This window comes from Panthera onca, chromosome B4 (assembly GCF_046562875.1).
Source record: "Panthera onca isolate mPanOnc1 chromosome B4, mPanOnc1 haplotype 2, whole genome shotgun sequence".
Classification (NCBI taxonomy): domain Eukaryota; kingdom Metazoa; phylum Chordata; class Mammalia; order Carnivora; family Felidae; genus Panthera; species Panthera onca.
This window is the reverse complement of record NC_138345.1, coordinates 32,114,149-32,126,724: the sequence shown is the minus strand read 5'-3', so window position 1 is coordinate 32,126,724 and position 12,576 is coordinate 32,114,149. Positions and strand designations below refer to the sequence as shown.

At 48.1% G+C, this 12,576-nt stretch overlaps 1 protein-coding gene across 1 annotated transcript; it reads left to right on the top strand.

Annotated features, from left to right (window-relative positions):
* The first annotated feature begins 3,688 nt into the window (after positions 1-3,688).
* Positions 3,689-12,331, top strand: FZD8 (frizzled class receptor 8). Its single transcript, XM_060658952.3, has one exon. The coding sequence runs from the start codon at positions 6,897-6,899 to the stop codon at positions 8,976-8,978; it is 2,082 nt and encodes a 693-aa protein (XP_060514935.1). The 5' UTR covers positions 3,689-6,896; the 3' UTR covers positions 8,979-12,331.
* Positions 12,332-12,576: the final 245 nt, after the last annotated feature.

The following is a 12,576-nucleotide window of genomic DNA, read 5'->3' as shown; positions in this document are numbered from 1 at the left end:
AAACTCTACAGAATTGTTTTGGGAAAGCACACCAGGAGTTCATATTAATGTGATATGATATGATTTCAGTAAATTTCACATACTAATTGCACCCTTTTTTCTTATTTTGTCTCTATAAATTAATATACTATGAATTAAACTTACTGAAAACTATAAGGTTAATCATTTAGAAGTACATTTGCTTCTGAGAAAGCATGCAAGACTCACACCAGACAAAAAAACAAGTGCTGTCACCTCTTGAATAAAATTACATGTAGGGACACCTGGGTGGCTCAGTCGATTATGCATCTGACTCGTGGTTTTGGCTCAAGGTTCTTGGAGATGGAGTCCCATGGGCTCTGTGCTGACAGTGCAGAGCCTGCTTGGGAGTCTCTCTCCCTGCCCCTCCCCAACTCATGCACGTGCCCTTTCTCTCTCTCTCAAAATAAATAAATACACTTAAAAAAATTACTGCCTGTTGGGGCACCTGGGTGGCTCAGTCAGTTAAGCATCTGACTCTTGATTTTGGCTCAGGTCATGATCTCACAGTTCGTGAGATCGAGTCCCACACTGGGCTTTGCCCTAGGTGTGGAGCCTGCTTAATATTCTCTCTCTGCCCCTCCCCCACTCTCTCTCTTTCAAAAAAAAAAATTTATATATGTTTACCTGAACCTGGTCAAAGATAAACAAAATAGAAAGAAATGCCATTGTCATCATCACCACTTCCATGCCCTTAGTGCCCATATAGTTATTATTGTATTACTCATGTAAGTTTTATTATGGTTTCAGACCATAATTTTATTTTTTTAAATTTTTATTTATTTCATTTTGAGGGGGAGAGAGAGAGAGAGAGAGAGAGAGAGAGAGAGAGAGAATGTGAGCAGAGGGAGGAGCAGGGAGAGAGGAAGAGAGAGAATCCCAAGCAGGTTCCCCACTGTCAGCACAGAGCCTGAACAGGGGGTCAGTCTCTCCAACCAAGAGATCATGTCCTGAGCCAAAACCAAGAATCTGATGTTTAACTAGCTGACTCACCCAGGCACCCCCATCACTTAAAATGGATCATTGTTACCAGAAGTAAACTCTTGCCTTTTGAGAGAGACAGTGACAGAGTACAAGTGGGGGAGGGGCAGAGAGAAAGGGAGACATAGAATTCAAAACAGGCTCCAGGCTCTGAGCTGTCAGCACCAAGCCCAATGCGGGCTTGAACTCATGAGCCTGAAATCATGACCTGAGCCGAAGTTGGACGTTTAACTGACTGAGCCACCCAGATGCCCCCAAAATTTTTTAGTATAAAGATTCTTTCACTTCCATGAGCCCTTCAGAGAGAGGATTCAACACCGTTTCTCTGTATTGTCTATATTTGTCTATTTTTTAAAGTCATATCATATAACTTAAAAGAAACAATGTAATATTCCAGAATTGTGTCATTGTTTTTAATGAAGTCTCCAAAAGGGAAGGGAAGGACCTAACAAAAAGGAACTAAGCAGTTATGGTACCCTGTTTATACACATTATGAGTGAAACAAGTAGTAAACTGTTGGACATTTATTTCACACCAACAGTACAGAGAATTGTATTGTGTGAATTTCAAAAGGAAAAAAAAAATGTAGATATCAAGGTTTTCTTGGGTCTAGATCACACTTAATTCATAGCCCTGAACAAAATACTCTGGAAGATGAGGCATGTTGGCAAAATGAGACTCCTTGAAAGTTAATTTCAACTAGCAATGTGTGCCTGACTTTTGCTTATCTCTCAACAGCCATTCTCACTTCCTTGATTTCCTTACTCCTAGAGCCCTGCCACCAGCCACCCTCCAGATCCTCACTCTCACAGCCTCCCTTGCAGCTAAGAGTGGCATGGCAGGTTCCAACAGTAGGACCTAAGCGGATGATCTTCAAGGAAAGGTTTTCTTTTCTAATGGAACAGATGCAAAGGGGGAGTTTCTGCCACTCTTCCTGCCTCTGCTGTGGTCCCATGAAATGTGAGGACTTGACAATGGGAGGCCCCAGGGAACCAAAGGGGAAGCCAAGAGCTAGAAGCCTATCTGCAGGCCTAACATGGAGTCACAATGGTGGAACTCCCTGCTTCCAGATTTATTGACATATGATAGTAATTAAGTGTCCTTCTTAACTAATCCAGTTTTACTTACTGGTCAACTGCACCAGAAAGTTCCCAAACTAAAGCACAACGCATCCTATGGCATGAAGAGTTTTGGTATCTGGCCAATATTCCAGTGTGGATGAAGAAAAAGCATAATTATTGATTTCAAAAACATATTCCAGAAGAATTATGAAATGAAATAATGACAATATAATTGCCATTTTCTAAAATGGCAGCTGCATGTAAAGTGAGAATGTGACTCCTGGCCAGTCATTTGTGTTTGGCTCCATTATCTCCATCCATTCACAACCGGGCCTTCTTACAGCAGACACAGCAGAGCACTTCCTTCTGACAGGATCCTTTTCCTAGTTGTAGAGAAAACACAAGAGGGTGATCTTTAATAGAGGTTAATGTTAACATGGAAGAATATAAAAATAATCTCACCCATTTTAATTCTAATAGCAACTGAAGGAGGACCAGTTGACCTCTACCTTCTCTTCCATCTATGTAGTGGGTGATTCAAAACATAATTTTTTGAAAGATTTTAAAACACCAAGAAACCCCAATATTACCCTATCAAGTTGTATATTCTCTAATAATATAGTACTTGGTTGTTTCCCTGAAAGAAAATAAGCTTTTAGGAGAAACAATTGTTGTTTTATATAATGCCTGAGAATTTTCATTAGTTACTAAAGGGTTCTCCACTTAATCTTGAATGAATCATTTTATTGACATTGATACATGGGCCCACTCTGGCATCAAGATTTTTATGTTGGATTTTTAAACTATAATCCACTGAAACATAATTTCCCCAAAGTTTCTAAATTCAAGACATACACTATATTGATAGTCTCCTATCTAATTTGGTATCCAATGTTTTATGAAATATTCCCTCCTCTGAGTTAGCTTCCTGCCTCAACTGTATATATTATTATGCTTGTAGGCTATTCAGTAACAAGACATCTGTTCAGAAATCCCTCTAGAAAGTTTCCTACATTATTTATGTCACTGCTAAAACTATTTCCCCTCCCTTAAAAAACAGCTGCTTTACATACAAGAGGAAAAAAGATCATTATTTAGCCAGCAATGTTGATAAATGATTCTGGTGTCTTTTAGCTGTCATTGCTTTTTATACACTAATTAGCTTCATAAGTCTCTTCTGCTCTCAAAGATTGTTAAGTAGCCATTTAGTAGTAATTTTAAATGCTACTCTTATATTCTCTCAATTAAAAGTAAATTTTAATGATTTTTACGTAAATGGTTTCAATCTCACAAATCAGTAAGATCTCCCAAATAGCTTGTACTATGATTTTTGAGAGCTCTGAACTTTTGTCTGCTTATTTTCTCCTGCAAGCTTAATATACTTACCAAAAATTTCCACATTCCACATCATCAGAGCTTTCATCTTGTCTCAAAAGAAAAAAGAAAAAAAGTTGAAATGCCGATTAAAAGCCAAAACCAACTATTTTCAGCCTCAATTTTCAAATGTCAGTTTGTTTTTACCTAATTCTAGTAAATTTATATAGTGTAATTCTAAACTTTGCTATTTGACAGTTTCCCTACTGAAGAAAAGCAGTAGAACTTTTCACCACCTGTGTTGCTTTTGGAGACCAGCCCCTCCCCATCCGTGGTCTGGGCAACCTCGTGCCAGGCGGGTCCTCACAGAGGGGACTGCCTTCTCACTGCTCTCAGGGCTCCTGCCATTACCTGTTGTTGCTCTGCAGCTGACTGTCCTGGGGAATGGCCCAGGATGAACAAGGTACTAACCAAAGAGGTGACTTTCTACATTCAGCACACCATAAAAGGGAATTCCAAATAGGAGGAAAGGGGAAAGGAATCCATAAAAAAGACCAAGTAAAGGTCAAGTCTTTGCATTTTTGAATAGAAATCATTTTCTGCTGAATTAGCTACTACAGTATTTCTCAAGCCTTTGAATTTGATTCCTACGGAGTTTAGTTTTTCCAAAACAAAAGTGGGAAGGAAGTGTTGTTTTTCAGAATAAGGAGGTTTAACTAGATTTCAATTAAAAGAAAAAAGAAAAAGATATACAGCCTGATAGATATGCCTAGAATTTTTGGCCAAAATACAGAAATTTGCCAAAACCCAAGGGTGGGTGAGGGCGGGGGGCAGAGGTAGTTCTGCCTGTTTAGAATGTGGTGCATAATGAGGTTGCTGAACTAAGCTAGAGAAAACAGGAGGAAGACGCAGATTCCATTAGCTCAAGCAATATACAAATGCTGCTAATTAATTATTTTTGTTTCATGACAAGAGTTGTTTTTAAACAGACAACTACCACCACCATACCCCCCTCTCCCCAAAAAACTGAACTGGCCTCAAATGCACCCTTAATTCTTCTCTGTTCCCACACCCTCAACAACCTTGGTTCTCCAGTCCTACTCATTCCTGCCATGAAACCTGACAAACAGCAAAAATCCTGAAACAGAAAGAGAGAGAGAGGAGAGAGAGAGAATGGGGGGAGAGAATGGGAGACAGAGAGAGAGAGAACGTATTTTGCCACCCTCCTGGCTAACTGAAATGCTTGTTCCCGAGATTACAGTAATTACAGCCACAGCATGAGTTCCATACAAGCGCTAAATGAAACAGCACATCAATTAAAAAATAAACACTCCATTCTAGGAGAAAGACAACCCCCTGGGACGTCCTAACAAGCGTAAATGAACCTGCCAGGCCGCCGGCCCTTCAGGCCTCCGCCTCCCCTCCCTGTCTTAAGGTAGTTGCGGAGCTGGCGGGGGCAAGTGCTCATTGGCGGTGTCCCAAGTGGCTGCTAAAAGCAGCTCAGGTCCCGCTCTGCTCCTTGCGGATCGCTGATACGTGTCTGTGCGTCGGCGCCAGGGCTCAGCACCGCCTCCCACGGTAGAAAAGGAGGCTCTGGAAAGAATGTGAACTTTGGATAGACATACATATGTTCCAAAAGTACGAAGCGAAGAGAGGGAAGCCAGCCGCAGTTTCCAGTCCGTCCTATTTATAACTTACTTACTTTTTTTTTTCTTTTTCTTTCTGTCTTTTGCTCTTTCTTTCTGTTCCTTCCTCTCCCTTTCTTTCCTTTTTCTTTTTTTTTCTTTCTGGAAGGGAACTATATCTTCATAAGGAAGAACTTCGTCCCAGATGCTTTACGTATTTTATCCCACCTAATTAGCGGAACCCCCTTTGAAATCTGTACTACTACCCCACTTTTCAGGCAAGAAAACTGAGGCTCCCCTGACCAATCAGCGGAGGCGGGAGAATCCTGGGCCCGCCCTTGTGCCTGGAGCCTCTCCCGCCCCTCGCGTGCTGGCGGCTGTGCTCCCGTACACCTTCTGGGGCGCCCTCGGTCCAGCCCCACTATCCAGAATGAACTGCAGTCTCCCACTCCTCTCACCCTTCCAAGCCTCAAACATCATCATTCTAAAAACCCCAAGAGGAGCACACCTTCCCGGTTCTCCCGCACAGCCCGGCCCCAGTCAAGGTCCCGTGCACTCCAGTGGGGGTGGGTTCCCCACCGACCCGGCTCACAGAGGGGCGCGGGGTCACCCACATCAGGCAGCAGCAGTAGGCAGGGACGTGACTTGTTTGAAAGGAGCCTAAAAACGCACGCGCAGGCAGAAAACCCCCATCCCAGTCCCCAAGTGCAGACTCGGGGAAAAGGAACCAAGAACTCAAACGCACTGAGCGCTGTGGAGACAATCGTGGCAAAACCTCGGTCTCTGCGGTCAAACCCAAGGTTACCAAAACTCTCCATCCGCAGAGGGCTCGCATGGCCGCGGGGACGCTCCGGGCCGCCTTAAGGAAGGCCGAGACTTGGGAGCGCGTAGACTCCGCCCCCTCTCCTGGCGATTGGCGCGCCCGGCTGAGGGCGGAGACCGAGTCCGCGCTGTATAAATATTCATGAGCCGGCCGGGCGGTGTGAGCTGGGCCGGAGCCGGGAAGTTGGGTGAAGGGCGCTGCTCCCGCCGAGGAGGAGGAGGAGGAGGAAGAGGAGGAGGAGGTGGAGGAACAGGAGGCGGCGGCGGAGGCAGTGGTGGCTGGGCGCGGGCCGCGCCGCTCAGGTGTCTATTCCGCCTTCTGGTCTGGATTTGGTTCCGTGTGTCTAGCAAGAAGGGGACTGCCTACACCTCGCCGGATTCCTGGCCGAAGCGCGGAGCGGACTTTTACCGGAGGTGGAGTCTGTCAGTCCCGGCGGTGGACCGACGGACCGACGCCTGGGAGAGAGGGCGGCGGCCTCTGCGGAGGCGGGTCCCGAACTCCGGCGGCAGAGCAGCGCAGCGTTGGGGGCAAGCATGAGTCCCTGGGGACAGAAAGGGGGCTGCAGGGGCTGACCCTGAGCGGCGAGCGGCCTGGCCCAGCCATCTTGACTGCGCACCGAGGCCCGAAAGGAAACTTGCTGTGCCGCCGCCCTCTGTGCCCAGCAAAGTCACCGCACCGTCCCCGGAGCCGCGTGGAGAAGTGGCCGGGCGCGCCGGAGAGAAAGCGAGCGAGAGAGGGACGATGAGCGGGGGGCTAGCCACTGTGCTGCGAGAGGGCTGAGTTCGACCGACCCGGAGTCATCAGGGCAGACTCTCGGGGACTGTGGTGCACGCCTGCGGCCACCCTCACTGCCGCTGCCCAGGCTTCGGGCCCCGCGGTGCGGACGCGTCCCGAGAAGGGACTAGGTTAACTGCAAGACACCCCCCACCCCCTCACTCCGCCCGCCTTCCGGGAGAGGCAGCAAGGAGACCAGCAGGGCACCCGCTCTCCCCTTCTCCGGCTCCCTCGCCGAATCCCCCGGCGCCCCTCCGCGCTCCGCCTGGAGGGCGAGGGCGCGGGGCCGAGGCGCGCAGCATGGAGTGGGGTTACCTGTTGGAAGTGACCTCTTTGCTGGCCGCCTTGGCGCTGTTGCAGCGCTCGAGCGGTGCGGCGGCTGCCTCGGCTAAGGAGCTGGCTTGCCAAGAGATCACCGTGCCGCTGTGCAAGGGCATCGGCTACAACTACACGTACATGCCCAACCAGTTCAACCACGACACGCAGGACGAGGCGGGCCTTGAGGTGCACCAGTTCTGGCCGCTAGTAGAGATCCAGTGCTCGCCCGACCTCAAGTTCTTCCTGTGCAGCATGTACACGCCCATCTGCCTGGAGGACTACAAGAAGCCCCTGCCTCCTTGCCGCTCGGTCTGCGAGCGCGCCAAGGCCGGCTGCGCACCCCTCATGCGCCAGTACGGCTTCGCCTGGCCCGATCGCATGCGCTGCGACCGGCTGCCGGAGCAGGGCAACCCCGACACGCTGTGCATGGACTACAACCGCACCGACCTCACCACAGCCGCACCCAATCCGCCGCGCCGCCTGCCGCCGCCGCCCCCGGGTGAGCAGCCGCCCTCCGGCAGTGGCCACGGCCGCCCGCCCGGGGCCAGGCCCCCGTCCCGCGGCAGGGGCGGTGGCGGCGTGGACGCAGCGGCGCCCCCCACGCGCGGCGGCGGCGGCGGCGGCGGGAAGGCGCGGCCCCCTGGCGGCGGCTCCGCTCCCTGCGAGCCGGGCTGCCAGTGCCGCGCGCCCATGGTGAGCGTGTCCAGCGAGCGGCACCCCCTCTACAACCGCGTCAAGACCGGCCAGATTGCCAACTGCGCGCTGCCCTGCCACAACCCCTTCTTCAGCCAGGACGAACGCGCCTTCACCGTCTTCTGGATCGGCCTGTGGTCTGTGCTGTGCTTCGTGTCCACCTTCGCCACCGTCTCCACCTTCCTCATCGACATGGAACGCTTCAAGTATCCTGAGCGGCCCATTATCTTCCTGTCGGCCTGCTACCTCTTCGTGTCCGTCGGCTACCTGGTACGCCTGGTGGCGGGCCACGAGAAGGTGGCGTGCAGCGGCGGCGCGCCCGGAGCGGGCGGTACGGGAGGCGCGGGCGGCGCGGCGGCGGCAGCGGGAGCGGGCGCGGCGGGCGCGGGCGCGGGTGGCCCTGGCGGGCGCGGCGAGTACGAAGAACTGGGCGCTGTGGAGCAGCACGTGCGCTACGAGACCACGGGCCCGGCGCTGTGCACCGTGGTCTTCTTGCTCGTGTACTTCTTCGGCATGGCCAGCTCCATCTGGTGGGTGATCCTGTCGCTCACGTGGTTCCTGGCGGCGGGCATGAAATGGGGCAATGAGGCCATCGCTGGCTACTCGCAGTACTTCCACCTGGCCGCGTGGCTCGTGCCCAGCGTCAAGTCTATCGCCGTCCTGGCGCTCAGCTCCGTGGACGGCGACCCGGTGGCCGGCATCTGCTACGTGGGCAACCAGAGCCTCGACAACCTGCGCGGCTTCGTGCTAGCGCCGCTCGTCATCTACCTCTTCATCGGCACCATGTTCCTGCTGGCCGGCTTCGTGTCGCTCTTCCGCATCCGCTCAGTCATCAAGCAGCAGGGCGGCCCCACCAAGACGCACAAACTGGAGAAGCTCATGATCCGCCTGGGTCTCTTCACCGTACTCTACACCGTGCCCGCCGCCGTCGTGGTCGCCTGCCTCTTCTATGAGCAGCACAACCGCCCGCGCTGGGAGGCCACGCACAACTGCCCGTGTCTGCGGGACCTGCAGCCAGACCAAGCGCGCCGGCCCGACTACGCCGTCTTCATGCTCAAGTACTTCATGTGCCTCGTGGTGGGCATCACCTCGGGCGTGTGGGTCTGGTCCGGCAAGACTCTCGAATCATGGCGCGCCCTGTGCACCCGCTGCTGCTGGGCCAGCAAGGGTGCTTCGGGGGGCGCAGGCGCTGGGGCCGCAGGGGGGGGTGGGGTGCCGGGAGGTGGTGGGGGCGTGGGGTCCGGTGGGGGCGGGGTCCCGGGCGGTGGGGCGGGATCCCTCTACAGCGACGTCAGCACCGGCCTGACGTGGCGATCTGGCACGGCCAGCTCCGTGTCTTATCCAAAGCAAATGCCATTGTCCCAGGTCTGAGCGGAGGGGAGGGGGCACCCGGAAGGAATGGGGAGGGGGGCGAGGAAACCTAGTGCAGCGAAGGGACAGTCGACGGGCTGAGGTTCCCACCCCTTCACCGTGTTGATTGCTATTAGCATGATAATGAATTCTTAATGGTATCCATTAGCTGGGACTTAAATGACTCGCTTAGAACAAAGTACCTGGCATTGAAGGCTCCCAGACCCAGCCCCCTTTCCTCCATTGATATGCGTGGAGCTCCTCTCGCCAGGCGTTAATCTCTGTTGGCAGCGGAGGGTGGACTCTGCTGCTGCGTTTCAAAACGCAAGGTTTGTAGCCCTCGCTGGTTGCCATTTGCTGAGCTTGAAGCCAGATCTACAGATTTCACCTGAGGGACCTGTTTTTCTCCCTCTACTCTCCTACGTAAATTCTTACTCCTAACATATCCTAGAGGAGGGATGACCGAGACCTAATGGAATTGCACGGTTTGGGTATTCTTAATGACCAGGCAAATGCCTTAAATAAACAAACAAGAAATGTCTTAATTATACACCCCAAATCAATACGGGTTTCTTACATTAGAGGATGTATTTATATAATTATTTGTTAAATTGTAAAAATGTGTAAAATATGTACATATTCAAAGATATACAGTCTGTACATTTTTTTTGTAAAAAGTTTAGAGGCCACCCCTGTAAGAACAAATATAAGTATTCTATTTTGTCAATAAAATGACTTTTGATAAATGATTTAAACATCGCCCTCTCCCCCTGCCTCTTCTAAGCTGTTACCTTTAAAGTGCTTGCTAAGGACACGCTGGAAAAAATGGACATTTTCTGGTTTCTCATTTTGTACTCTGACCTTAGGCATGGAGAAAATGACCTGTTAAACTCTAGTTCTTAAGTTGTTAGCAAAGTAAATATCACTGTTGAACTGAAATCAAAATTGAGTTTTTGCACCTTCCCCAAAGATGGTGTTTTTCATGAGAGCTCTTTTCTGATCCATGGATAACAACACTCACCTTAGTGTATGTAAGTGGAACTTTTGCAAGGCAATAATTGCACTCAGGCCTTGTTATTTATCTTGTATAATATGACTAAAGGCTTCAAAACCCCGCATTTATTTCTTGGTGTGCCTGATTTTGAAAGCACCTGGGTTTTCAGGGACCGAACACACTGCTGAAGTGCAGACGTTAATGTTTTAAACCATCGATCGCACTTTACAGTGTAAGTCACTTGACTATCTGGTAGCGGAGCAGGCGTTCTTTAATGGATTAAACTAACGGGTTAACATCTTAATAACCTTCCAGGCTTGTGTATATCAAATGTGCTTCTTTTTCTAGAGAAAAAGCTATTGTTCCTCTGTCAAGACTAAGCTAATTTATTTGAGCAGAAGGCTGTTGAATTAGCAGAAGAATGCTTTGGCAATTGTTGAACTTTTTACCTGTCTGCCCAGTGGCCCAGCACATCATTCCTTTAAGAGGAGCTAAATGAATAGGGTTAATCTGTAGGGAACTTGGTCTTTTGAGTTTGAAAAACTTTGATCTTTTCTCCTCTCCAAATGTGCTGTATAGTCTGAAGTTTCTTTCCCTGCTGCCCGGCTCCTCTTGGTGCAGACCAATTGGCCACCGCGGAGCCTTAAAGTTCTTCCATTAAAGGGATGTGGGACTTTTACTTTAAAAAGGAGAGAGAGCGAGGGAGAGGAAGACTTGTAACAGTTAGTGAAGACCAGAGGCACAAGTGCGCTCAGCCTTTTAAACAGCTTTTCCCGGCATTGTTAGCCAGCCTGCAGGCAGCTAGGCATGGGTTGAAGCATTATAGAAAAGGGCTCTGAATGCCCTACAGGTGGTCTGTGCACATAATCCCCCAATTTAAAGCGTTTTCCTTTGCTGGACAATTGCATTACAAAACTCCCTTCTTTTTCGCCCCTAATTGAACCAATGAACTATTATAAACTACAAGTTTTTCTTAAAAAAAAAAAAAAAAAGGAAAAAAAAAACCTCAGTGCCTAAATTCTATTGAGTAAATTCTGGCAAGTTTTCTGAACTGAACCTTTTAAAAGCACCGGAAGTAAATGCTTCTTCAGACATTTCACTTTTCCAGATATTTTTATTCCTCATGCTTGTTATTTTCTGACAGATTAGCAATAATTTAAAAGTAATTGGTAAGGTTGTGTGTTCATACTGAAAAGATAGCCCCAGGTCCCTTATTAACCTGTCAATCAAGATAAGAAATGGGCAGCTACCCCTGCTAATGATGGGGGGCATCAAACATTGCAGGGCGGGAGGCGACATGTTCTCTGCATCCTGCTAAAATGTTTGTTCTCTTTACTTTTCTCAATAGGAATATTTTGTGATTAAAAAAAATTTTTTTTAATTAATAGGATGGAAACTACTTCCTTGGCTGATCTTTCTCGTGTGAGAGGCTTTTAAGAAGAGTTTCTTAGTAGAAACATTTTGCAAATCCTTTCCAGAGTAATTCTTGGTGGTAATTGGATTTTTAAATTATATATGCCATAAAAGAACACCTACTTTAGCTATCATGCTGCTTATATTTCTTAAAGTCAGAGGCACTGTAAAATCTTCACCTCCCAGCAGTTTTATTTATTAAAGAATTACTGTTTTGTAACTTAAGTACCAATAAGTGGCCTGCATCGAACCCATGTGGTGACACTCATATAGAGTATATAAGCCAGCCATAAACTTTACAGTTTCAGTAATAAAGTGTAATTTTGAGGGCACTTCCCATAGTCTTTACCACATATATGGGTGGGGAGAGAGCTAAAAGTCACTACTTAGCATATTGGTGTTCTAACATAGCAGCATTCTCATTATTGACACATTTCCAACTATGTGACAGTGGGAAATGTCCAACTTTGAAGCTTTTTCCTTTATTAATTTTTCAACATATCTTTGTAAAATGCCATACTTGATAGCTTTTGCAAAATGACTATAAATGTGCACAATATAAACAAGTTTATTAAACAAGCAAAAAAACCCTCCTGACATTCTGAGGACAACTCTTAGAAGGTTTTAGTAAGACCTGCACCTGTAATCACTAAAGACTGATTTAAAAACATACTGAAACACAAGTGCTGGTTCTTTGCCTTGAAAACTAAAACTTGAGTTGCAAAGTTGCTAATATCCAAATGGTATCTATTAATAGAATAAAAGACTCAAAATTTATTTGGGGGGGTGGGAAAATGGAGGAAGAGTCTCATTTTGGCCATTTGCCTTAGTTAGACAAATGAATAGGTTCCTTGCCAGAACACCCTCTTTGTGCTACATTAACTATATGGAACAAGTGTTTTTTGTTTTTTGTTTTTTGTTTTTTAATTTTGTCAAACATGGGAGGTGAGGGAGCAGGGAGGGGATATGGTGAATGTGTGGCTAGAAGATAGTGTAAATAAAATCTAATATGGTTAAATCCATTAGTAAAGCCAAAGCTCATTATAATTACTTGTGGGGAAAGCCATGTGAACCACTTTGCTTTATAATAAATGCAATTTGAAAGTACTATAAAAGGGGACAGAGTGGAGGGGGGGAGTGTATAAGAACGTTTAAAGAGCAAACTGTCATTATTACAGTTTCCTAACTTGCACTGATGGCATTGCTGGTTCC

Bases quoted from the DNA above. Each gene is read 5' to 3' on its own strand.
- FZD8 (XM_060658952.3), top strand. From the start codon at position 6,897: ATGGAGTGGGGTTACCTGTTGGAAGTGACCTCTTTGCTGGCCGCCTTG.